The sequence below is a fragment of the Triplophysa rosa genome, linkage group LG5, assembly GCF_024868665.1.
Source record: "Triplophysa rosa linkage group LG5, Trosa_1v2, whole genome shotgun sequence".
Classification (NCBI taxonomy): Eukaryota; Metazoa; Chordata; class Actinopteri; order Cypriniformes; family Nemacheilidae; genus Triplophysa; species Triplophysa rosa.
The window spans coordinates 24,103,451-24,130,747 of record NC_079894.1 but is presented as its reverse complement, the minus strand read 5'-3'; the positions used below and the strand labels follow the sequence as shown (position 1 = coordinate 24,130,747).

At 39.9% G+C, this 27,297-nt stretch overlaps 2 protein-coding genes across 2 annotated transcripts in view; both read left to right on the top strand.

The window, feature by feature from the left end:
* Nucleotides 1-1,136: 1,136 nt before the first annotated feature.
* On the top strand, nucleotides 1,137-21,143 carry LOC130554846 (uncharacterized). Its single transcript, XM_057334717.1, has 4 exons — nucleotides 1,137-1,431; nucleotides 6,055-6,549; nucleotides 10,708-16,133; nucleotides 16,834-21,143. Exons 2-4 carry the CDS (start codon nucleotides 6,185-6,187, stop codon nucleotides 16,866-16,868), a joined length of 5,826 nt encoding a protein of 1,941 aa, XP_057190700.1. The 5' UTR covers nucleotides 1,137-1,431; nucleotides 6,055-6,184; the 3' UTR covers nucleotides 16,869-21,143.
* Nucleotides 21,144-24,566: 3,423 nt separating this feature from the next.
* svilb (supervillin b) overlaps nucleotides 24,567-27,297 on the top strand; it is a 106,371-nt gene continuing 103,640 nt past the window's right edge. Inside the window, exon 1 of the mRNA XM_057332911.1 lies at nucleotides 24,567-25,039. The gene's annotated coding sequence lies outside the window, so the exon portion shown is untranslated. The remainder of the gene's footprint in view (nucleotides 25,040-27,297) is intronic.

The following is a 27,297-nucleotide window of genomic DNA, read 5'->3' as shown; positions in this document are numbered from 1 at the left end:
AACATCTGCAGACTTCTTCTTCAGGCAACATATCGTAGCGTTATATTCGCATCATTCAAGTAATGTATGCCATCATGCCATATTGAAATGGTTAAAATAAAGCATCGTAATACGACAAACTATCTATAATTTGATTCTCATTACTTTACAGGACACAATTCATATAATGCATTAAGACAAACAAAGTTGTGTGTAAAACTGGGTGATTATGAACCGCATATAGGCTCTCTTTCTTTGTCCATCTCTACGGATTGTCACTGTGGATAGTGCTCACACCGTACTGATCTGATCAAGAGCTCCAGGAATTCTGGGTCAGTGTTTCATGGTTGTGTGTGTATATTTCTGTGTCTACTGTATGTGTATGGGCTGGTCCCTGTGTAAAATGTATGCTGGGCAGGCTGATAAATGCGTGTAGTTTTAAAAATCACAGAACCCGGAATGAACAGACACCTGAAAAAATGAGTATATTAACCCCATACAATCCAAAAATAAAGCTTCACTGTATCTTATAAGTTCGTTTTTTGTAAGTACTGTAGTCACATCAAGGCCATGGCATTAATTCCCAGGGTAAACTCATTCTGGCAAAATAAATAAGCTGCTTTAAATGCAGAGTGAGTCACGTTGCATTTCCATCAATATTTTTAGCAAATGCTTTTCTTCAAAGCATGATGTGCTTCCTGGGAACCAAACCTACGCTGTTAATGCACTGCTGTTCCAATGGAGCTGTAGGAGAAGTGGTATAATAGTGTTACTTTAAATTTCATTTAATCCTAAACTATACGTGATGCATGCAAATGTTCATAAAATTAAAATAAGTTAACAGTTTGTATTGCATAGGGTTTTAAGTTAACGAAATAAATGGAGAGTAAAAAGTTCTTGATACTTCATACGTTCTTCATGGTTTGGGTTCTTCCAAGCACAAAAACATACGTGGTTTAATAACAAAATTTACAGAATAAAAAGTTCTTTATGGGACTTTCATAAGGCTCTCCTATGAGGATAAAAACAACTTTTAGGTTAGCCTATAACAGTAGCCTTGATTTTCCAGGAGGGCACACATACACCGAGGGTACACATACACCTGGATTGCGCTCACTGTAGAGCAAACATCAGAGCGCACTCGCCACCATGGCAGGCTCCGCATTAGCGCTCGCGTCCAGAGCTCCACCAAACGCCAAACCGAGCAGCAACTGCGCGCATGTCTGACTTCAACGCATCGATGTTGCAAGGCAAGCGGAACATAAACTTCGCGCACACTTTGGAAGAAACCATTTAGCCAACGCTGTTTTTCCCCTCCTTCCGTTCGGTGAGGAGGAGAGCCGGCCCGCCGCTGTAGGCATGCTCAGCTGAAGGGTCTTGCAGTTGCAGCCGCTCGCAGACACTGACGCCGGGCGCAGGCGAACTGCGACGGCCGCGCCAAACGAGCACCAGGTAAGACGCGTCGATTTTCAACGCCATCCGAGCGTTTCGCCGCGTTTACCGAGCGAATGTATACATGTGCTGACAGCCCGTGCATGCATGCGTGTTTTTCTCTTAAGGAGCGGTGCGTGTTCGCGTGTGTGTGAATGTCTTTTCCCCCCTAAGGCGAAGCGCTTCTTGATAAACAAATGCACGCAAATGCGTCTCACAGCAGTGCAAAAAGATTGAAATCATTCTCTTTGCGTTATTTGGGCACCGGGTTCAAGGTGCGAGTCTATATGCCATTTGCGCGTTTATGTTGATATGGGAGGATGTGCGAAAATCGAAACGGGATTTTGACAGCAGCGCGCTCACTTTCTGCAATGTGATTTCTGTACCTGCGGCGTTGCGTCGCGTATGCGTGCGCTATTTGGCATGGGCTCGGCGCATCGCTCGCTGACTTTTAAAGCTTATTCTTGAGAGGCCTGTTTGATGTATAATGTGGCACACATACACCGCAGTATGGCTTTGCCAGCATAGCACGTTTGTGCTGCTGCTGATGCTGGTGTAGGTCACATTACGCGCCCGTACGCACCTTCTCCGTGCGAGTGTCTGTGGCGCAGTGGAGATCTTCAACGAAATGAAATAAGTGCGAGGTGGAAATTGCGTTTGACTTGGGATACTTGCTTTAATGTTAAGATCGGATCCCACAGGGGGGGACGGGGGGGTTGTTGGTTTGGATGACGGCTTATGCGTTTGGGTGTTACTCTGCTTGCATCCCATCCACCCCACCTTTCTCTCTCTGCTAAGTTCTTAATGAATTCTGGTATAGCGGCACATGGTCGTCGTTCATATTCTTAGCTCGGCCCCTAATTCATGTCGTCTTCTGCAAAAGTGATAGGAGAGTGATACATTTTCTCACCTGCTTACAGAAGCTACCTGTCTAGTCTACATTCAAGAATGGCCAGTTCCTTAGTGCAGAGAAAAAATGTATTGCTCCGAGATTGCTCTTCTTTTAAAGTTCTTAAATTGTTTTCCTAAAATGGCATAGAGAATAGAGAAATAAAAAGAGGCCGAGAGACAACTAAGGTTTAACATTGTAGAACCGTAAAATGATCATTCAGATAATCTGGTTTGGATACATTTGTTGAGAAACACATCTTTGCTGAATTGCACACTTTGGTGTCCGAGCCAAGTTTGTGACATTGTTGAGATCTCTTCTGAAACTCAGGAGATGACATTACCTCTCTTTATTGGTCTGTTTATTTTCATAGGTGAAACATTTTCTTATAAATAGATTGCTTTTGTGATTTTTCTCTACTATGGATGTGTGTATGGTGATGTTTGTGAGCATTTTAAAATAAATGTAAAATACACTGCTGTTGTCAATATGTTAAGTAGACGTGTCATTTATGGCCCATCTTCATGTTTTTGCATTCAGGTTGTAATGCAGATGTGTTTGTTTTATCCTTTCAAAAAGTAAAGTTGTTAAACATACACTGTATAAGCTACTGTTTAATGGAATTTTGTCATATTAGCTGAAATAACACACATTGAAAAGTCATTTTAATGAGCAATGTTAAATTAAAACTTATGCAAGCAAAAAAAAATTTAGTCACACGTATTTGTAAATAGCACCCCTTAGAACAGAATAAATGAATATGTTAGCGTGACCCAAGAGCTCCGAATGAAAGGATGATCTGATGATTTTTGTCATATCAGTGTTTTTCAGGAGTCTCCCTCTGAAAACAGTCAATAGTTGTAATTATGAACCTCCATTCCAGTGGTGATGCTGTAGTACTTTCATATTCTATCAACACGAGGTATGCAGCAACACCCCTTTTTCTACCCAGCAACACCGATGTGCTATCATTGACAGCAGTTGTCATGGTCAAATCACATTTTGACTACTGCTGTCGCTTTCTCGTGATCTTTATGATCGAATACGGAGCATTACTGCGGGCCAGATACAGTCACCCAGCGTTAGTACCCACATTTATATGCGTTTTGACCAGAATGCAGTTTTGAAGGGAGGTGGCTGCTTTTAACTGTGTCACAGGCAGCTAGAGAGAGAGGGAACTGTGTATCAAACGGCATTTCTTTTTCCTTTTCTTCAGGTTTATTTCAATGTGGATGTTAGTTAGTAGTTTTTACAGATAGATGTGTGCTCACATTTAAATGAATATGATTGGCTGCTCACAGTGATGATGTCACTCCTATAGCACACCAATCACAGTGATAGCTGGCATGGGAAATGTATTTTCATCCTCGCTGTAACGTCAACACTGTGTTTAGGACATTTATGTTGTTTTTAAAAGCATACGTGGTTTTTAAGGTGCATTTGGATGATTAGCCTTCAAATATACATAAAAAAACATCAGCAAACTGATCAGAAATGGATCTTTTATATCATTTTGTGCAGTAAGTTGTGTAATATCTCTGAACAATAGAAAGTAAACATTGTTATCGGCTATATCTGGCACCCCACAACACATTATAAGCGCTCACAAACACATGCACATATTTTGAGCAGAGGTCACACAGAGGTCAGCTGCGTATGTTGACAAGGGAAAGTGCAGGGATGTTAAGCAGACATCTGCCTAGTTAGAGCGGGATCTAGTCGGAGCCTCAAGCGTAGCTAACGGTATTGCATGTCTCGCTGTGAATTTAGTCTGACCGAACGACACTCATCAAATCGATCCGAGTATTATAAAAAAAAAACAAGACCGTGTTTAGGCAGTCTCTCACACGCGTACGTGTCAAGATGCACAGAGCTTAGAGTATGAGTCAAGGTCATTGTCCCAGTTTTCCTTTAAGCGTGGTTCAAGGTCAAGTTAAGGTCACGGTTGGGATCAAAGGTTACCGCCGTGGTGCATTTAGCACCAAGGTGTGCCTCGGTAATTTTTAAGTCACCATGGGAACGGAGGCAGCTTTGTTTTCTCAGGGAAACAGATGCAGTGCTTTTTTTGTTTACAAATTGTTCAATAAATCATGCATTCATTTACTGGGTATATATGATTTTATCTTTACTTTTAAGCATTAAATGTACAGGTTTGTTTAATGTAAGATTAATAATGGCATTTTTTGCACTTCTTTTGCTTTATGATAGAGCTGTTGCATCTGCACTCTATGGATTAGTCAATGTAAAATCATCCTCTTTTTGCCATCCTCTCTTTTTCGGATGGATAATATCTTTTTGGATGGATAAAGTCTTTTTTTTAATTCAGAATTTTACTAGAAAATGCAATACATGCTGTTGTAGGGTTGGGTTAGTATGCTGAAAATGTACATTATATTTGTGATTATTTTTTGGTATGCAACCGGGTGAATATCTCATATATACATAAAATATAATTTTTTGGCCTTTAACTTTTGTAAAGACACATATTAATTCTTCATTTTTTGAGGATTTAAACAGATGCTTTAATAGTGTTTCTGGTTCAAAATGAAAATTCTGTCATTATTTACTCACCCTGTTGACATTTCAAACCTGTATGGCCTTCTTATGCAAAACACAAAAGAAGATATATTTTGAAAAATGTAGGTAAAAGAACACAGTTGGTCCCCCTTCACTTGCATTGGCTTTGTGTCCATACAATAGAAAGCAATGGGGACCAACGGTTTTTGGTTACCAACATTCTTCAAAATATCTCCTTTTGTGTTGCGCAGAAGGAAGAAAGTCACACAGGTTTAAAATGACAAGAGGGCGAGTAAGTGATGACAGAATTTTCATTTTTGGATGAACTATACCTTTACATTAAAAATGTCATATAGAACCTTATAATTCCAAGGTGACAATTTGATCAAATATCTATGGTTCTAATCAAAAAGCGAAATCACAATTTTAAGCTTTTTCTTAAAGTGGTGATATGACATGGCTAAAATAAGTATTATCGTTTGTTTTAGATGTAATGCAATGTGTTTACACGATTTTAAGGTTCAAAAACGCTGTATTTTCCACATACCGTGCATGTTTGTATCTGCTCTTTGCCCCGCCTCTCTGAAACACACAGATTTTTTACAAAGCTCATCGCTCGCTGAAAAGCGAGGTGTGCTATGATTGGCCAGTTAACCAGTGTGTAGTGATTGGTCGAATACTGCAAGCGTGTGAGGGAAATGTAACGCCTCTTACCATATTTGGAACATCAGGTTCCAAAGCAATTGTACTGACAGGTACTCCCACCTTACTTGCGTATACATTTGGGCGGTCTTAGTCAAATCATACCACCAACTGATATAGATTTGTGGGGGTGTGGTTACATGAGGCGTTTCAGGCAGGTCTGGGTGAGCATTCGCTTTTAGATAGAATGCATCTTTTGTACATGCATGGGCAACTTATAACACACCAAAGACACAGAAAAAAACACGTATTCGCGCCATATGACCCCTTTAACAAATGCATAAATATGGATAGAAAGTCCTAGATAATGAATTAAAATGGCATGTGAACAGCATTTCTGCACCTTTGTGTTTTCTGTTGAACAGTATGTTCATGGCTTGTATAATAGTCTGATTGGGTGTGGCCACACAGGATCCATAGAATGAATGGATTTAAACTTTCATGCGCTCAACTAAGAAGATGGTGAGACTCTGCAGAGCAGATGGTTATTGTTTTAGAGTGAGTCTAATGTATCTCTCTTTTTCTCTCTCTTTAAGTGATGGCCTCTGCTGAGCAGCTGTGTCTCCACCTGCTGCACCAGCACTACCCATAGGCCACACACATACACGCATACACACGCCTTTAGCCTCCCTTTCCAACACTGTCCATACACACACACACTCAACCATGTACAGTGTGGAGGACCTCCTGATCTCTCACGGATACAAACTGCCCAGGAGTGGCCCTGCCTCTTCCGCTTCCACCGCACCTTATGACAATCGAAACAACGAATGTCGCCGTGAGAACGTAGAGAACCGGCCTGCTGGTGGTGCTGGTGGCGCTCTGAACGGATTCGGGACGGCCGAGGGGGGAGCGGACGGCAGGACGGAAGCGGGCACGGGGGTGTACAGACCGGCGCCTGTCAAGGCCTATCCGGAAAACAACAACAACATTAATGAAGGCCATGAAAGAATTCAGAGGAGATTGGAGGTTCCCATTGCTTTCCTTGGTGACCTGCAACCTTTGGGTGATTCTCTTGCTACAGATAGCGGGTGAGTGTGGGTCACTTGATGAATATATTTCGTCACCTTGGAATTATAAGGTTCTGTCTGCATTCTGAGCAGTTTTTAGGTATTGAGCTTCAAAGTTTTTACATTCTGTTTGACTTTGACCTTTATATTTTCTAAAAAACATAAATAATAACTTCACATAATGTAATTAAGTTGCCACAGAATTAGAATATGTGATTAACTCAGTTTTGACAAAAATGTCAGATAGAACCTTATAATTCCAATGAGATGATTTTTAGCATGTATTGAAGCTGAAAGGGATAGTTCACCCCAAAATGAAAATGCTTGTATTTACTCTCCCTCATGTCATTCCAAACTTGTATGACTTTCTTCTGCAGAACACAAAAGAAGATATTTTGAGGAACGTTGGTTACCAAACAACATAGAAACAAAACTACTAAGACATTTTCAAAATATCTTCTTTTGTATTCCATAGAAGAAAGAGTAATATACAGTACATGTTTTGAATGGCGTAAGGGAGAATAAATGATAAAATAATTTTTGTTTTTGGGTGAACTATCCCTTCAATCTTCATGCTAAAGTTTAGCACAGTTTTCCAGACAAAATGAAAGTTTGCACTGTTAGTGGGGGTGTTTAGAGAAAGATATGGGTGGTTTATGTTAAAGGCACAGTTCACACAAAAATACAAATTCTGTCATCATTTATTCACTCTTGAGTTGTTCCTAATCTATATAGATTTCTTTGTTGTGTTGAACACATAGAAAGCTATTTGGAAGAATGCTTGTAACCAAACAGTTCTTGGTCATCAATGACTACCATAGTAGGAAAAATGACAATGGTAGTCAAAAGTGCCCCAGAACTGTTTGCTCTTTTACATTCTTTAAAATATCTTCATTTGTGCTCAACAGAATAAAGATATTTATAAAGTAATTTTTCCTACTATGGTAGTCAGTGGTGGCCAAGAACTGTTTGGTTACAAGCATTCTTACAAATACCTTTCTCTGTGCTCAGAGAATTGTATACAGATTTGGAACTTGAGGGTCAGTAAATGAAGACATAATTTTTATTTTGGAGTGAACTCTTCCTTTAATGATAAAATAATAATCTGTCACTTGTTTCAAAAACAGTTAAAAACAGAAACAGTAAATATGTGCTTTTGGATGAACCATGTCTATTCCCAGTGTAAGGTCTACTTTGCATTTGCAGTTTTCACCAACAGGTGCTATTAAAGTGCTCATCCTAAATCTGGAATTACAGTGAAACACAAAATAACCCAACCCACTCATGTGCACATGCAATTTTGACAACCTGAATAAAACTGATGCCCTCATCGTAGTGACACGGAGTGACATGGAGTATCACATAGCACTGCGCTTTGGACATCCCGGTTTTTAAATGTTGCTGTTAAAGTTTCAGTTTGTTATTAAACTTTCATCATTTGCTCAACCATTTCAAACCTGTATGACTTTCTTCTGCAAAGCACAGAAAAAAGATAGGCCTATTTTGCGTTCTGCTAAGGTTGTTAACCAAACAACATTGACTTCAATTGTCTTTCCATTGAGACATTTCTCATTATATCTTCTTTTTTCTTCCACATAAGAAAGTCATGCAGGTTTTTGAATGATATGAGAGTGAATAAATGATGGTAAAATTGTTATTTTTTTAACTATCCCTTTAACATTTCTTTTAAAGGGATACTCCACCCAAAAATGAAAATTACTCACCTTCAAGTTGTTCCAAACCTGTATGAATGTCTTAGTTCTGTTGAACACAAAGAAAGGTATTTAGAAGAATGTTAGCAACTGACATTTCTGGGGTATTCAAAAATGGTAGTCCAAGGTTTATTTTTCTAAATTCTTCAAAATATCTCATTTTGTGTTAAAGGAACAATACGGCATTTTAAGGAGGATCTATTGACAAAAATACAATATAATATACAAAACTATTTCTTCCGAGGTGTATAAAGACCTTACGTAATGAACCATTAAGTTTGTAATACCTTAGAATAAGCTGTTTATATCTACATACAGAGCAGCCCTACATACATTGAATTTGCAGCCATGTCTTGTACAGCAGCCCTAAACGGACAATCAACTCTACAACGCGCGTTTTCTCTTCCTCTCCGCTGCGGTATCGTGGTGAAACGGATGGCGGGAAGATCCGTGGTCCGTACAGATCGTGCTCTCCGGTGCGGAACGCATGTGACCCGCGGATTAACTGAAAGTTTTTTCGTCATTGAGTAAAAGAATAAAACGCACTCTCACTCGCTCTCCAGTTTCAGCTCCAATGCTCTTAACGCAGGTCCTTGCTCCTGCCTGACTTGTATCCTTCTTTTTAAATGTAAAATCCACAAACCTTTTATTTTATGTAATACATAAGTCATCGCTCTTTCTACAGTCTTTCTAATGCCCGCAAAATCTCTTCCCTGCGTCAACATGAGAACGACATCTTTTTGTACTGTGGTGGCCACCGTCGTGTTTGGACTGAGTGATTCATGGCAAATCTATAATACAACGCTAGTGGCCGCTGTTAATTAAGAACTGCGCCTTTAATAGAACAAAAAAAATCTACTATGGTAGTCAATGGTGCCTCAGAAATCGCAGTTGCTATTATTCATACAAATATATTTCTTTGTGTTCAACAGAAGAAAGAAATTTATACAGGTTTGGAACAACTTGAGGATGAGTAATTCATGACAGAATTTTCATGGGCGGACTATCCCTTTAACATCTACAAACTGCCTTGTCAATAAGAAACAAGAGTGCATGAGCCAATTATATTATGGTTAAATTTGCTTTCTACACCATATAGAAATCATTTCTAAGTGACATAAATCATTTCTAAGTGACATACAGTCTGTGTAACGTTTTTTAAACTGCTGGAAGCAACAGTCATGTATTTTTTTTAAATCTCAAATGCAGGAGACACCAGAATGATGATTTGCTGATTTGCAGGCAGAGTGAATAGAAAACAAGCATGTTGATTGTCATGACAGGCTGCCATGGCTCGTGTAAAACAACTGTAGGAGCTGTTATGATGGACGGTTGTAGAATGTTTGCTGCTTATCTCTGGTTTATGTCACAGTCAAATGTTTTCTCAATATTTGAAAATAAACCTCCAGTAGTAACCACCTGCAGACTTACATGAATACATGACTGTATCTCTCATACGTTTTCTATATAGCTTTAACTTTTTAATGGCATCAGTGATAACAACATTAGATAAGCTTAGGTTTCATGGTTGCTCTAAAATGGGGTGTGCCACTGTAGTGCAGTATTTTTACAGTATGTATTTTTTCTGAATTTTAAATAAACCACCCATGTTTGTTGTCATGTATATGTGGAAAAGAAACTGCTCATGTGTATTTATTTCTAGCACAGTATGAATTGTATTTTTCAGAAAAAATATTTCAGCCGTACATTAGCACTGAATGCATTCAGACGGGTGTTTAATAAAAGCTTTAAAACACTCCAAGGCTCTTTTTTGTGAACAGTAAATATGCAGTATAGTCATCATACATCATTAAATACAAGTTTTGAACAACAATATTAGAAATTCAAATTAGATATTTCATATATACATTAAATAGATATTTACTTTGATTAAAATGCAGTATATTTCAACAATTTGTACACCCTCCCATACACTTATTGGCTATAAGACAACCAAACAACCCTAAGAAAACGAAGATAAGTGAAAATTGATTTGGGAGATTTATTTGCAATAATATCTTTATTAGAACACTACAAATACTAGTGATGGATCTACATTTATAAAAGGCATATTTTTAGGCTTTTAAAGCTTTAAATTAATTTATTTTAAACTATCTTTTGAGATTCAAAAGCTGATGTTCTCCAAACTTTATAAAAAGGTGGACAAATAGTATTGAGTTTTTCAGTTCTATAAGCAAAATTTTGTTCATAGATCTAAATAATTGAATACATATTGTCCACCTATTCAGTATCACTTTAATGTTTGCAATCTTTGCATTTTAGTATGGAAATGTACCCAGGAAAGGGTATTTTATTCTTAAAAACATTGACATTGTTATTGATGTCTGTAAAGTGCATAAATGCTTTTAAAGAGAAAAGTAATGTGTTTTTTATCTTTTAATTTAAATAATACAATTTTATACATAATCTACTTTTATTAATGATCTATATTTGTCTCTGTTTCTAGGTTCTATGATGCTCCCAGCCTGACGTTGTCTGAGCATGCAGATGAGAGGGATCTTTCATTCTGGAGAAGGAGGGGACAGGACTTTAGTGCTCTATTGGACTATGCTGATCCCAGGGAACTCAGAGTGTCTGGGGGATTGTGGCGAGGCCCCGTGCTAGCTGTCGAGGAGCTGAGAGCTGAGAGGCCACTGGCACGGTGGGAGGAAGGGCCATGGATACGAGAACCAATAGACACAGGCCCAGAGACTTTACGAGTGTCTGGGGAGCGCAAATGCCAGAGCCTTGGCACAGAGGAGTGGCGCCCTGCAGTGGGCTTGGGCCGGCAGCTTTCAGATGGGGAGGCTGAACACTGGTCTCTGGAGCAGCAACACCGCCTTCGGCTAGCAGAGAGCGGTGTGTCTGCTGCAGTTCGAGCCAAGTCCCAATCCCTCCCTCGAGTTCTTTCCCCCGAGGATCCACACTATGGAGAACTGCCTCAGACTGGTGGCCCAAATCATCCCCCCACACAAAGAAGCAGCAGCTCTGCTCCATATGGTAGATATTACAATGAATGGCCAGCCGGGGAGAGGTGGAGCGGTCAGACACAAAGTCACGGCCCTGCCGCAGTTGTACCAAAGCCACGGTTCAGCCGCCCCATCAAACCTCCGTCTTATGAGACTCACCAGCAAAACAAGGGGAGCTGGGAAACTCTATCGTCTGAACCTGTGTCCAAGCCCAGAGACCGGCCAGTGTGCTTCTCTCAGAATTTTGAACCACTCAGAGACAGGTCTGGTTGTTATTCTCAGAGTGCCGAACCTCTAAGAGATCGTTCCATTTGCTTTTCACAGAGCGCAGAACCACTCCGAGACCGCTTGATGAGCCACTCTCAAAGTGCTGAACCACTACGAGACCGATTTATCAGTCATTCGCAAAGTGCAGAACTTTTACGGGACCGTTTTTTCACCCACTCGCATAGCGCAGACCTGTTGAGGGATAGATCACTTTGTTACTCTCAGAGCTCAGAACTGCTTCGTGACAGGTCCATTTGTTACTCCCAAAGTGCAGAACTTCTTAGACCAGAAGCATACAGGGCAGATCTTTTTTATCATGAACTAACTGGCATGGAGCCGCCTGGTTATATCCCACCTCCCTCCTATAGGAGATTCCTGCCACCCAGGAGTGGACAGAACTACCGAGCAGACTCTGCACTTGTTCGATGGAAGCGTGAGCCTGTGAGTGCAGAGATGGGACAGTGGTTTTCCAGGACTTCAGGATTGTCGTGGTCAGAACGCCGTGAGGACCGAAGCATGGCAGTAGTTCCGAGAAGGCCTGTTCATCCAGGCCCTGTTGTACCGAGCCGCCAGGGACTCGCCCAGTATGTCCCGTTCGATGACCCACGTATCAGGCACGTCTCAGGGGGGGCCTGTGGAAACTCTCTCACAGACACGGACAAGATCCGAAACGTCAACAAAGAGCTTCCCTGCGCTGCAACTTTAGGACAATCCACAAATGAAAGTGCCTTTCTCCCTTCACAGGGACAGAGTCTTAGCATGGACACTAGCAAACCGGCTCCCACCGAACAGGAGAACGCTAACCGCTGGCACAAGGGGATGAATAAAGGCAGTGACGCTGCAGTACCCGATCAGAGCTGTGCCAAGTACCCCGCAGCCTTTCAGACCAGACCCCTGCAACCAATCATTAAAACAGCGCCAGACCAGCAGAATAAAGTAGACAGAGTTGCAGACCAGGTGAAGGTTGAGAGAATAACAGAGCAGGTCAAAGTGGAGAGAGGTGCTGAACAGATAAGAACAGACCAGGTCAAAGGAACAGAGCAAATGAAAACAGATCGAGTTGCAGAACAAATCAAATTGGAAAAACCTACGGAAGTCAAACCAGACAGGTTCACAGACAAACAACTAAAGGTGGAAAGATTAGCCGATCTTATACAAGTAGACAGGATCCCAGATCCAGTCAGGGCTGACAGATATACTGATAAACAAATTAAGCCTGAAATCAAATTAGAGAAAATGCCTGAAAAGACTGTTAAAGCAGAAAGAATTTCAGACAAGCAAAGTAAAGCTGAAAGACTTCTAGAAAAACACTTAAAGATAGATAAAATTCTAGAAAAACAACTCAAAGCAGACAAAATGTTAGAAAAACAGAGCAAATTTGACAAATTTTCTGACAAGTTGAGTAAGGCTGACAAGCAGGGAAAGTCAGATAGCATTGCGGACCAGATAAAAGCTGAGAAGAATGCTGACAAGTCTGGAAAAGATAAAGGTTCTTCAGAGAGTGTTTCTACTGTAAAGACAGAACCAGTTCAGGAACCCGAGAAGAAGAGTGTGAAAAAGAAACTCAGCGAAACTATTTTCTGCCTTGTGTCTGTGCCACTTTCACAGTCCAGTGCAAAATCTAGAGATCAAAACAACAATGAAGAGAAAGAACCAGACTCTCCTCCAATTCCTCCCCCTCCTCCGCCAAGCTCCTCCAGTGAGAACAGCAACACTCTCGGCTCCCTTCCAAACCAAAGCCTCAAAAGCACATCCACCACCTCTACTGACTTGGAGCTGCAAGCACTCACGCTAGGCTCTTCTGGACTGGGCAGTGGGTCCAGTAGCATAGCTACAAGGAGAGCTCATCGCAGAAGGAACTCGCGCTCCAGGATCATTAAGCCAAATCCGCACGATGAGCTCAGGCGGTATTCTGGGGCTTGGCCAGGGGATCAGTACCGTGATCAGGAGACCCAGACAAGCCCCGAGCCAACAAAGAGCAATGCAATCCCAGGTCCTACAAACACAGAAGCACAAGATGCTCCTGCCACCCCAGAGGTACCAGCTCCTGCTGAGAGTACAACGGTGGCTCCAGGGGCTGCTCCAAGCGCCACAGGGGCTCCATCAGCTCCATCGATTTCATCAGGTCCACCAGCTCCAACAGCTACAGCAGCTCCAGCAGCTTCAGGAGCTCCCGACCCCAGCACCCCTTACGGTTATCCTATGAAAGGCCAGAAAAGCCTAAAACCATCCAGCAACAGCGCCTTTTCACGGACAGGTACCTTCTCCAAGAGCACAGGTTCTCACAGACCTCCGTTACATCCCCCGCCACACCCTCCACCACCACCTCCAAACCAGCCTCCATCTCAACCTCCACCTCCCCCACCAACACAGCCCCCAACTCAGTCCCCACCATCAGAACAGACTGAAGAAGCAAAGTCAGCCACAGGCCCAAATCCAGAGGCCTTTGGTCAGTTCTTGCTTAAGCCGATAAGCCGGCGACCTTGGGATGCCATTGAAGAGCTTGAGACCATTAATAAAGAGATGCAAGATCAAGCTGGTAAGAGGCCCAGCGTGGACCAGTGCATTGAGGATCTTAATGAGGCCTACAAAGATATAATGGAGCTCAGCACTGCCAGCAATAACCTTCCTACTCTTCCCAACCGTCCCTCCATGCAAATCCCTGACCGCATCAAATCCAGGCTATCTACAGATCCACTTGGAATGCCTGCAACTGCACTTCGCCCCAGCTTGGTGCCTGGAAGTGACCCAGAATACAGGGAGGTGAAGAGTGCCTTTTCCCGACCATCAACCGGGAAGAGCGTTAGCTTCAGCAAACAGCTGAGAGAGGAGATTTGTCCTGCTCCTCCCCCTCCAGAACCAGGTTTCAGAGATTACAAAGCTGTCATGTCCCAGATAACACAACGCAAAGCCTGCAGATCAGTGAAGCTGGAAATGATAGCCTCCAGAGAGACCCAAAGAGATGAGGATTTGATCATCCTAACGGCCCCCTCCTCTTCCTTGGGAGCCGAGATCCCGTGGGCAGACAGACAGCCCATGCAAGATGCATCCACACTGACCAGTCCCCCAGACTATGAGCACATTTGTCAAACTCTCCAAATGGCTCGTGAGTCTGGAGCTGTCAGCCGAGCTTCTGTTAAATCCAAACCAGGAAGCGCCTTGAGCGTTGAAACCCCTCAGCATATGCCCATACCTGGTAGGCCACCCATAGATTCAGAGCAGCCATGTTGTTCTTCAGCATTAGAGGTAAGACAGGAGCCTGACACTTTATTCAGGGAGGAAAGAAGCTTGGGCTTTAGGAGGGTAACAAGTCAGTCTAACAGATTCCTTAATAATAGGGGAGCACTGTGTGGCATTACTACTGGAAAGCCTAGTGGTGACAAAGCAGGTTTAGAGGCTAATCCAGAGGTACCCGCTGATTGGCAGATGCAACTATCGCTAGCTGAGAAACATATTGCGACACTTATTACAGGAGAGGGTTTAGGAGAGGACCATGATGAAGCAAAAAAAGTTAATGGTGATAAAGATGTTCCTGGCAGCGCGTCAGCTGAGAATGAAGCTAGCAAAATTGTAGGGAGTGATGTTAAAGATGATCTTGCCGCTTCTGAGCAGAAACAGTCAGAAGTGCCAGAGAAAGAAATAAGACAATTGGAAAAACTTGAAAGTTCACCACCTAAAAAGATAGAGGATGTCACAGCAGAGGAAACCTCTAAAGAGAAGACACAAACAGAGGAAAAATGTGATCACAAAGACCCCAAGGCTGAAGAAATTGAGCAAATGAGTAATACGATCACAGAGATGATGAAGGAACCAGATGTGACTTTGAGGGCAAATAAGGCTGCAATGTGGACCCATTCAGGTTTGGATCCAGAGCAGCGACCTGAATTTCCACCAGAACACCTTCCCCTATCTGTGTTACCTTCCACTAATCGTAGATTATCTCTAGGGCTGGACTGGGAGAAAAGTGGGTGGGAAGGGGAAAGTTTAGGCCAAGGTGGCTTCTGGTCCAAAGAGAGGCGGTCTCTCGATGCTGAACGATGGGGTGTTGATGAGGGGACGTGGGGTGACAAACAGGAAGGAGCTGGTGAAAAACTGGGTTTGGGGGGTTGGCGTGGGTGTGGGATAGATGGGAAAGGTACAGATGATTCAGACTGTGAGACGGATACTAATAAACAGGACGTTGGGGACAAAAAAGAGGTTTCGGACATGAAACAGAAAACAGTTAGTGAAGATCGTAGCAGCCCAGCCTCTAGCACTGATAAAGTGCAGCATAAACAAGATGCTGCTAAAGAAGGCAGTGATAAGGGGCAGATTCGAGGTCTAGAAGGGAGTCAGTATTCAAGTATAGAGAGACGAAGCCGTGGACTTTCCCAAAGAATAGAGGCTCTTTTTATAGCCCCACCTGGGCACGGCTCAGAGGAGAGGCTTGCCCGCATGAGGGAGGTGGACACTGTCTCACGAATGAGACGACTGAGCCTTCGCAGCGCAGACTCTTGGGATGGACTGCAGGGGGTGGGGAGGTGGGGCGAGTTTGGGAAAGAGGAAGACATCCCCCTTCTAAGCTCACAGGAACCTTCAAACATCACAAAGGAAGATGTCCTTCCTGCAGTTACCAGTGAACCTAAAGAATCTACAAACGATCAGGCAACTCCAAAAGGTGAGAAAAGTTTAAAGTGACATTTGTGGATAGTTTTGAATAGTACAATGTTCTTTAAAAGTAATTGTACTATTCCGATTTCATGCAATTTGGCATTAATATGTTCAATTTATACATACAGTACAAGGTTGATTCTCTCATTTACTGATCTGAAATACATACTTGAAACTAAATAAAATGATATAATACATTTGCTATTGAACACATTTGGGAATCTCAAATAAATGGTGACATTTTTTATCCAAATAACCTTAAATTATTAGTGTTGTTGTTGTTTAGGTATCATCTAAATATAAATTAAACTCTTAGGTTTGAGCATAATTCAAAACACTTTTCTTTGGATACATGTTTTGTGACATTTCCCGTTCTCACTGTGTCAGAAAACAACTAATTTTCTTAGATGAAGGGGCTGTTTATGTTTGTAGTACAATAATGGCTGGATCTTATAATGTTTTTTGATATTTAAATGTTTGCTGAACTTTGAACTTGTATTTTGACACGCCGAGTTAAGTAGTTGTGTTTATGCTGTACAGCCAACAGAGGGAGCCCTGCTATCTAAGTTAAATCAATCATTCCATCTCATTTTAGTATTTATGTATTTGTATCTTTCCGGGCTATTGCAAACTATTTGTGACTTTATTTAAATTAGTAGACACTTTCTATTATTTCATGATGTGCTCTTGTCTGTTTGCATTGTCAGAGTCCCAGGAGCCCAGCCAGGCAGAGAGGTCATAGCTTAATCCTAGAGGTCAGAGGTCATCCAGCTAAGGGCCAGCCTCCAGCACTGTGACCTGGCTGTCTACAAAATGCCTTCATCCTCATATGCTACTGAAACATCCTCAGACGTCGACTTGCACGCACAAACACACACGAAAACACCCGAGAGATGCGTCTCTAATGCTAATATTTGCAGAAACATTCATACACGTCACACAGACACGCCCAACAGACACACGGACACTCATTCTCATGTATGCAGACGCTCACATGCAATCAGAACACATTCAAACACCTCGCCACACTGAGACATCTGAAATGGCCTTCTATTCCGACAATAGTATTGTGTATCAACTCCACTCCAAGCCCACTCTGTTCCAGCTCTGCTGGCTTTCTAAGTGTTGCTGTTCCACTGCCAGAAGGAGGCAAGTTCCCAACAATGCCCCCCCTCCATATGTTACTGTTGTCATCATGTCCTGGTTTTTCTGTCAGTTGTCACCATTGCCGTCTTTCCCCACAAATGATGTAAAGGTTGGTTTATTGAATATGGTTTGGTGGGTTTCTCAACAACAGTGCTAGGTTGTTGTTGTATAACCAAAAACGTATGAAGTCTCTCTTTCTCTACAGACTAAAAAGTATGACAGAACAATCAGCAGAGTTTAAAACCAGCCACAACCAACCCCACAAGTCCCTTCCTCACATATGTGCATGTACCCCTCAGTCTCAGTTTTCTTACGTAAACTTTCGTCTTACTAACATTGCTTACGCTTACCAATTTCTCATTCGTCTAGACAGTGTTATCTCTGCACACCAATGTTTTGCGAACACCTTGCAATGTGTATAGTTGTGTCCTCATCGTCCTCATTGTTCAACTGGCTTCACTTCTTACTATGATCACAGATCATTTAATTTGTAAGCGTTGTTATTCCCTGAAGTTGAGTTAAACCCATATTACAAAGCAGTCACCACTCTCTGTTCTAACCAGGCAAAAGCAGTTTGTCCATATTGGTTTTTGTAGGGCTTCACAATATATTGAAATGGCAGAAATATCGCAAATATGCATACCACAATATGCAATATGGTATCGTAATGGTTTGCAAGACCATTTTAGACATAATAACAGATTTGAACAAACTGAGACCCAGTGTTTATGAAAAAATATTAATAATTATTTATTTGAATTTATTAGGGCTGTCACAACTTCATGGTAACAATGGTCAAAATAATTCATATATCATGATATCTATTTACTTTTTTAACTTTCTTATAAACAAATAATGCTGTCAGTCAATCTTTCATTTAAGTTAGTTTCATTTGTGTTTTCTCCTTTTTGGCCATTTAAAATTCGCATTAAAACAAGTGCTGAATTATTTACGATATTATCATATGTGCAGATTTAACACAATGTCTACAATCATGGTTTTTAATATCCATTATTTTCAATGCTGGTATATTGTGTCACCCCCTAATAAGCATTATTGTATTATTTGAAATAACATATCTCACTTTTCTTCACACGAATGGCTTGTCTAGTCAACTTTTTATTAACTTGGAAGAGCTTGCCGCTTTACCTGGTTAGAAAACAGTGAGATTACTTTACCTATAAACAAGCAGTACCTTAACCCATTGAATCCACCCACTAAAACGTCATAACTTAATCAGTCTGCGGGGGCAGCCTCTACCCCAAACGTCCCATGCCTCTCCTCTGTCAACATCATGGACATCTCTTGTCGTTTGTTGGAACGCGTGGTCCGCTTCTGGAGTTCTTTTGGGGGGTGCGGTCACCCTTCTGTCTAATGTGTTACTGTTTGAGGAGACAAGAATGTTTTGTAAACGCTTTTAAAATTTTGGTATATATTTATTTTGACTTTACCAAAACCGTCGACTTACGAGAACTGTTACATTTTTTTAATTAAGTATTTTTACCATGTTTATGCGTCACCTGAGCTGTTTTGCTCCAAATCATGAGTTCCACGTGAGGTGGCAGGAGAAGACGCTCAATGGCTCTGAACTGTTTTCATTTTCCAATGAATCGATCAAAGAAACCGTATCGCTCTTGGTTGTGAACCCATAGTGCCCGAACTGTTCAGCACACTGTAACATACACCCCTGAGCGCAGAGAGCTTTGTACAGCATTGATTCAAATCAGAAATGTATCGCAGGTCAAACGGAGACCTGGGTTGGAGGAACGGTTCAGTATTTGATGTATCAACTTTAAAAGCACCTTGTTAACATTTTTGTCGCGATTGGATTCGAAGCGAATTTTTAGCTATCGAGTGGCCTTTTTGAAACACCAGTAACGATAAGCCTAAACGAATTACAAACACCACCAAAATGTTTGATATTTTACGTGTCCAAACGTGCATCATGTTTTGAATGTTTGTCTGATATATCAAATAGGCTACCTTAAGTGATGTAGTGTGACCCAGGTTTCACCCAGGTGTGATGTTAAATTTAGGGATTCTTTTCAAGCGATGTAGACTTTGAGAAAACAGGGTCCAAATACGAACACAATGACACACGTTAGCCACTGTAACGTTGCGTGTTTATGCCCTAAACACCCCCCCCCCCTCCAGGTAACTTTCTGGAAGCAATAAATGCTCACGAGTGATTTAATGAAAAAGCTACACGTGTACAGATAGTTCGGTTAAACGTAGATGGTTGCGAAGTAGAGGTCAGGACTAGATATGTAATGGCTTGGATTAGTTTAGGTGAACGATACTATATGATAATGTGTGATATGTACGGAACAATTTTGCTAATTTTAGGAAAAACGAAAAATTTAAAATACCATATGTTATGGATTGGAGCGATGTGATAGCCTACTTTATGACATCATAATGCATGAAAGCTTGAGCAATATTGTCCAACGCAACCGCTCATTGGCTGTAGAAAGTCTCGAAGACGGGATGTACTCGTGTTTAAAAGTCATTCATCCAAATGTCACTCATAAAAAAAGCGTTTCACGTCATGTGTAGGTGCGTGCGTGTGTGTGTTCGCTTGCTTCTTTCTGTCATAGTGCCGTCCATGTGATTAAAAAAAAGGCATTTCACTGAATACTTATTTTTGTTATCATTGAAATTGTTAACCAGTCTGCATAATGTATAAAATAAAAGTATATTTTAAATATTTTTAAAGATATTTTGTATTTAACCATAATGATTAATTTCTTCGCTCTTGGATCAAGTTGGCAGTGTTATGTTGCTGTATAGAATGATAAGAAAATGATATAATTTTGTAGCGCTTCAAGAAAAAAATTAAACGAGAAAAAAAAGGTTGGGCAAATTTAACTTGAATGTTTACAGAGACCTCATTGTCTCATTTTGGCTCTCGGAACTTGGACTGATAGGGGGTCATCATTGTAAACGTTGGAAGGGAATGACAGGATTATGTTTTTTTATTTTTTGAGTTTGTAGTAACAGTTGATATTTGAGACTCTGTATAGCTGTAATGTTTTATTGCATTTACACAACAAATCGGATATTCAGTGGTCCCAGCTGCCTATCATACGGTTTCCGTTACAGCAAAGTGCATACAACAGAAAATGTGACTTTGTTTGGTCTTAATTACGTTCTTCAAAGCTAAATGTGGCCTTATTTTATTTGAGCATTTGTACGTCTTCCATTCAGAATTATGTATCATCACAAGCTCGTGCCAACAGTTTTCTACAAAGAAATAAAAAGAAACCAATAAATAGTCTTTAGATCTCAGCCAAATATTTATTTCTTTGCAAATACGATAAGCTGACGTTTGGATGAACAGGATGATTTGTAGCACACTCGCAGGATCTGTTCCCTCTTTCACTGAAAAGGCCATAACTGCTATGATTTCAAGCTGTTTCCATGAACTATGTAGCATTTTTGCCATTGTAGCATTCAAATGTGAAATAGCCACTGAATCATACTACTTTTATTTTCATTTCTATCAGGAGTCATGACAATAACACTGTCTGTTTCTGAAACCCAAGCTGCTTGTTGCGTTTTCATGCCAAGAGTGTCATAACTTAAATTTTTAATGCTAATTTTTTATCATCTGACATTTCTGGATATCATGGTTTGCATTTGCATATACATAAGGTTTTTGGTTCCATGTTTGTAAATGTTTTAGGCATTTAAAATGTAAATATGTGACATATAAGGATGAAAAAAATCAAATTTAATAAACATTTTCTACAATTTAATGCTGTGGTTATATATCTGCAGTAGATATGTTTTGGATTGCTTTATTTTCTTTGCTGAAGTTCATAGATTTTGCATCTGTTGAACCTTCTAGAGAATCTTGTTTTTAAATGAGATTACATTTTAATGAAATAAAACTTGTATGAAATTATGATAAAAAGGAATGCATACCTTCATTCACTGTGTCTGTTACTTTTGCACAAAGGTTCCATATTCTCAATGAAAATAATGTATTTTCCCTAAAGGCAAAACTGGTAATTATATTATTTTAACTCAATACATAAATAATGAGTGTAAATATAAAGTGTGTGCATGTATGAGTGAAGAGGACATATTCTAAACCATGCTGGGATGATTTTAGGTTTCATTCATAAAACTACTGGTCTTCATAAAATAGTGTGCAAACATTATGATCCATTGATAATGGATTTTGCCAACATTTGAGTCCAACTGGCAGCTTTTAGTGTAGCAGTCTGGCTGGAGAAAAGTGCTAACGAAAACATTTGACTCACTCTCAGATTATGTTAAACAAGTAAAGTCTGATGACCACTTCCACCTCTCAATATAATATTTTTTTTATTTAAATTAAATGCTTTGGCAGGACTTTTATTTTCAAGACAGTAAATGAGAAAGAAGTCAAACTGAAAATGTAAAGTTAAATAATGGCAACTTGCAAAGGTAAACGAATATAAACAAAACAATGATAAGACAACAATCATGTTATGAGGTGCAAAAAATATAATCTGACATATTGCACTACTCTGACATTTAGGCCAGTTACAAAAATATGCTTTAGACAGAATTTACTAAACTTTGAAAAACGTTTGAAAAAAATCAATACATAAAACCACTGACTAAAACAAGCACAATCATGTTTTGTATGTATTGTATTTTATTTACTTTAAATTGTGTTGAAGATGTCGTTTACTCATTGTTTTATACTACCGGAAATCCAGATGGTGTCTGGTGTTAATTCGCTTTTACGCGGCCAAACGGGTGTGAACTCGTGTCGGTCGCGACAGTATGAACGAAACACCTGTTATAGAGTACAAAAAAACAATTCAAGCGACAAAGTTTGAGTTAACGGTTTTCAGTTTCATTCACAAGGTGCACGTGAAGGTAAGGATGGGGCACATTTCGTCGCACGTACGTGTAGCGGTTATGTATCTTCACTTGAATGCGCATTGAAACAATGTTTCTGTTATTGCTGCTCGTTACGTTGTTAAAATACATAGCATTCACTTCTAAACTGTGTTACTGATGGCATCCGTGGATTTAAAAATCTCGTATTTAGAGATTTAAACGTGTTGTATGCTTGTTGGGTTAACGGAGAATACGCGCGTCATATTGAAAAAGTGAAAGATAATATAGCCTAGCTTTAAATATAGCATCTGACAGATATATGTAGTTGCTTTAAAACACATTTTGAAAGTTGTGTTGTTGTATATTCTTGATCTGTGTGTTATGTTTCATGGAGAGTTTGTGGATTTGACAGGCTGTAAAGTTGGAGAGTTTACCTCGCACACAGTTGATGTACAGCCTATTTAAACAAAACCTATTTGTACCATGGTACTTGGATCTTTATTTGCTTGCATTACTGTACGTTCGCTAAGGATTTAGACTTATGTAAATGCTATTTCGGTACCACATCTTAATTTAAACAAAGCAGTCCTCACATTTCTGCTTGTGAAAGCTCTTTATATAATCTTAAATCAAGAGCATTACATCAACAGCCATTGCATGTACATTCTTATTAATATGTTTTGTGTTTAGATGCACGTTCTTGTCATTCTCTGATAACGGCTTGTGAGTTGTGTGTTGTGCAAAATTTGTTCATGATAAGGATCATAGTTTTACATTGTGTATAGGGCAGTAATCAGCTTTGGTTAGTCTGGTCTCATGCATCATGTGTGGGCTTTAGAAGACTAACACCCTGACCCTGTGACTGAGGCCTGGATCATGTTGTATCATTTCACACTTCATGACCTGGGACCTCTTGGTACTGGGTGGTGTAGTCTGAATTTAACGTATTACAGTTTATAACACCAGGTAGTAGCATTTTTGTGGCCAATAAGTGCAAATCCCACCTGAACATCTTGATCTGCAATATTAAAAGTGATGCAAGTGTCAATAACATGCCCACTTGTATTCATTGTCATGGCAGAACAGATCCAGTAGATGGCCCTGACTTATTTCTGTGTAGTGTACTCTCTGTAGTTTGGAGTTATACCATCACATGCCATTATTTTGGTCTTCTTTCATCCTGAGCCCAGCCACCTCCTTTCACAGGTTCCTCATGTGAGTGCAACCATAAATGCAATTTTATGTTAGTGGGCAACTAACAACGTGAGTCTCTTTGTTTAAAGGGATAGTTTACAGAGAGAGATAGTCCTAAAATATGAAATACATCTGCAATTTATTCACCCTCATGTCGTTCAAAACCTTTGACTTTCCTTCTTCAAGATATTTTGAGAAATGTGTCAGTGGAATTAGGTTAATACAATGTAAGCTGAAGTGGGCCAGTGTTGCTTGGTTACCAACGATCTTTAAAGTATCTTCTTTTTTTGTTCTGTGGATGGAACGTTATTCAGATTTGGCATGACGTGAGGGTGAGAAAATGATAAAAAAAAAATATTCTGTCCCTTTAGGTAGGTGTGTGTGGTCTTAGCATTTATTCATCCTCAAATGCTTCTCTCTTCTGCTGTAGTCTGTGCATGTACAGATCTCACGTGTTTATATCGATGTAAATCATATATGATGTAATGATATGATGTAAAATCACATGATATTATGCAGAAATACTGACTGTATTATTTTTTATAAATGTATTATTTGTGGGGAATTCAATGAAACAACCTTTTATGTTGTTTTTGGCTTTAAATTGTGATATCAACAGCAAATGGTGACATCAGTTAATTCCGAGTTGTTTCCCATGCTGGGTGTACCAGGTGTACGGCGCCACATTTAAGCCCTTTTTTCCTGTTCATTTGACATTTTTGGCCAGGAAAAACATGCTTGCACACACGTGTTTGATAAACGTTTGGGTGAGTGTGTTTATGAAGACGACACATCAGAAAGGCGATCATGTGCTGGTAGGTATCCACACTGGTGGTCACAGAAGTTCAGTCACGTTGTAAATTCAGATCACCCAGCAGAACTATCTGTCCACCTGCTGTCTGATCTGATCCTGTGGTGGTGCAGTGTTCAAAGGCACCCGAGTCCAGAGAGAAGCTATGGACATTTAGTAAACGTATTGGACAAAAATCTGGTCACTTGAGCAGCGTTTGTTCTGTGTATTTACTCTGATCCATGTGTGTGTGTGTGTGTAACTCTGGGATTGTTGATCTAACAGCTGATTCAATCCCTGGGTCTCATTACCCTCCCCTTCTCTGTCTCAGGCTATTTATGGCAAATTCCACTTTAGCACGACTCGGTTCTCAGGCCATACATGGAGTCCATTGGTTAAGGTTACCTTTGCATGCACGCGTCTTAGAGAGCATGTGCGACTGATCTGACACTCCGGAGTTGTTAGCTGAACAGGAAGTTGAAAGATTCCCGCTTGTGGATTTTCAGTGACTGGCAAAAAAATACTCTCCATAGAATCTTTGGGATTCCCTGGAATATTTTTGGAATAGGACGCCCTTGGATTTTCCACTTTTTTTAAAATCCGCTTTGTGTTTTCTGTAATTGCCTGCTTTCTTTATCTTAATATTCTTTTTCTCTTTTTAACCCGTCCAGTTCAATTCTCCTCTCCCTTTCCCCCCTTCCCTTTTTCCCCTTTCCCCTTTTCCTCTCGATCATCGACACGGTTTTCCCATGTTCCATTCATATGGACCAGCATCCTATCATTGTTGGGATGGAATATGATGGACTGCCACCATCTCTTCAATCACATCATTTATAAACTGACTCGCACTTTTGTTTAAATCCTAAACTAAGATCTGCAATAAACGTGAGGAACCTGGAAAGGATCTAAACTTTTGCTGGGAGTCACGATAAAAAGAAGTAACAGTAAGTACTAATTAAGCTGTTTGCTGTTCTCTTTGGCCGTCCCTCTTTCTGTACTGCGGTCGTAAGCTCTCTGGTTGAGCCGGCTTTAAGCCCCATGACTTTTACCCATGCTTATCCACTCTATGCCGGACAATGAGCAGGTTGGAGATTGTGTGTCTGTGTTCATTGTAGTACCTGCTACATCCTCTTACAATTTGGCACAGGTTTGTTTATCTGACAAAGATGACGTGTATGGTTTCTTAGAGAAACATCTTGAATTTGGTTTGATGTGCATTTGGTAGTACAAATGTTGTGTCATGTAGGCTGTTGCATCAGAGTTGGTCACAAAGGGAACCGTCTTTGGTAAACGCTTATGTATTCAAGAATACATTATGAAGTTAGATGTGTTTGGTGATGCTTGGTGGTGGGATTTGTTTAAATCTCTAACTTCGGCGCATAACATCTGTCTCATAGACATGAATGATACCTCCCATCATGCAGCATATTTTTGGGGAATGGATTTATAAATAGGAGAAAGTCTTGTCTGGTTCATTAAAGAGGAAACCTTGGACCAGTCTTGAACACTTCTGAATTATATTACAGTAAGAATCCACTCAGAACATCTTAGGAACAGCATAGCAACATGCTAAAAATGTGCTTCTTAACACCTTAACAACCATTTAACAATGTCCTTGCAACCACCAAGCAACCCTCTCATTTTTCTAAGTGATGTTCCTAAAAGATACGTAATTGGTTTTGGACAAATAAAAATCATATGCAAATTAAAAGTTTAGACAGTCAGAGAGACCTTTTATGTGAAACTGATGCTTGTCATGATACATTGAGATCATTGGCGTGTTGTTTCGCTGGTATATATGAAGGCTGTGCCTTCAAGACGTCTGATCTCATCTGCTGTTAACAATGGTTGTGTAACCGTCGTGCTGACGGTCGTGCCAGAGGTTGCCGGTATGTGTAAGCTTGGCAGCTCGCTGTGTGTTTATGTTCGTGGTGTCTGGAGAAGCATCAACCTCAACAGAAGAGTCATCATCTCTTGTGGTCGATCAGATTTCGTTCATGATTAATGTTCTTAGTGAGATCTCATGAATTAATCGCCGATTATTCTTTTTTTGTCTCCTAATTAGGGCTGTTAAATGATTAATGAAGATTAATTGCATCCAGAATAAAAATATGTGTCACATAATATATATGTCTGTGCATATTAATTTTGTATTTATAACACATACACATACATGTATATAAAAAATAAACGTTTATATATCATTTCAATTATTGGTACAAATAGTGTATATATATTTGGGAAATATTTAGATGTATTTGTTTTTTGCTTATAAATAGAAAGTGTATATGCACAGTACACAGACATATATTATAGAGATGCACCGATTGCAATTTTCTTTGCCGATTCCGATTTCTTTACAAGTGAAACCTGCCGATTCCGATTTTGTGGATTTTCTATCCACAAACTATAATTGACAGTATACTGTATATAAAACCATATTAACTTTTCTTCAATACACATTTTTTTATTTTCATTGAATAAATGATTGAACATTACAATTTACCCAAATTTCCCTAAATGCAGTTCTCCAAGCTGCATTAAATGACAGAATCTTCTCTTTCCCAAACAACTCTTAAATTGAAGAACTCTGTGACTGAAAAGAAGTACTACAAATAATAAAATATAACTAAACATGTCACTTAATTTACCTTTTTCATTTTTGTACTCATCTCACAAAAGTCTAAGATAACAATAAAATACTTCAACTTTATTCTCGTTTGTTTCCGTTTATGAAACTAACATTGTTTTATTTCATTTTTTCTGAAATGTAAATAGTCTTTATCTTGTGTCTGTAGTATTAAAAGAAGTGGGTTGATTTTTGCTGCAACTTAAATAGAAAAAGTTAAAAATCTTATGAGTGAATTCTACTCTAAAGATGTATATGTATTTGCAGTTTTTTGTGTTAGTAAAGAACTCAATCAGATATACATCACATATATTGGTTGATTTATTCTTTTTTTTATATTTTGGGTTTTTAAAAACAAGTAGAAGTCGTGTTGAATGTCATTTTACCTAGATGAAATGACCAGTTTTAACGTAAGACAAGGCATCAGGTTGAATGGAATTTACGTTTGTTTAACACCGAGTGAAAGACTTCAACATGAGTTTAGCATGTGTCAGAGTTTAGCATGATGCTAATAGCATCACTGTTAGCATACATACCCCATGTAGACGGAGCAGCGAGAGATGAACTACAGTG

Bases quoted from the DNA above. Each gene is read 5' to 3' on its own strand.
- LOC130554846 (XM_057334717.1), top strand. From the start codon at position 6,185: ATGTACAGTGTGGAGGACCTCCTGATCTCTCACGGATACAAACTGCCC. The intron at 6,550-10,707 runs GTGAGTGTGGGT...CTCTGTTTCTAG, and splicing joins TCTCTTGCTACAGATAGCGG to GTTCTATGATGCTCCCAGCC. The intron at 16,134-16,833 runs GTGAGAAAAGTT...TTGCATTGTCAG, and splicing joins CGATCAGGCAACTCCAAAAG to AGTCCCAGGAGCCCAGCCAG.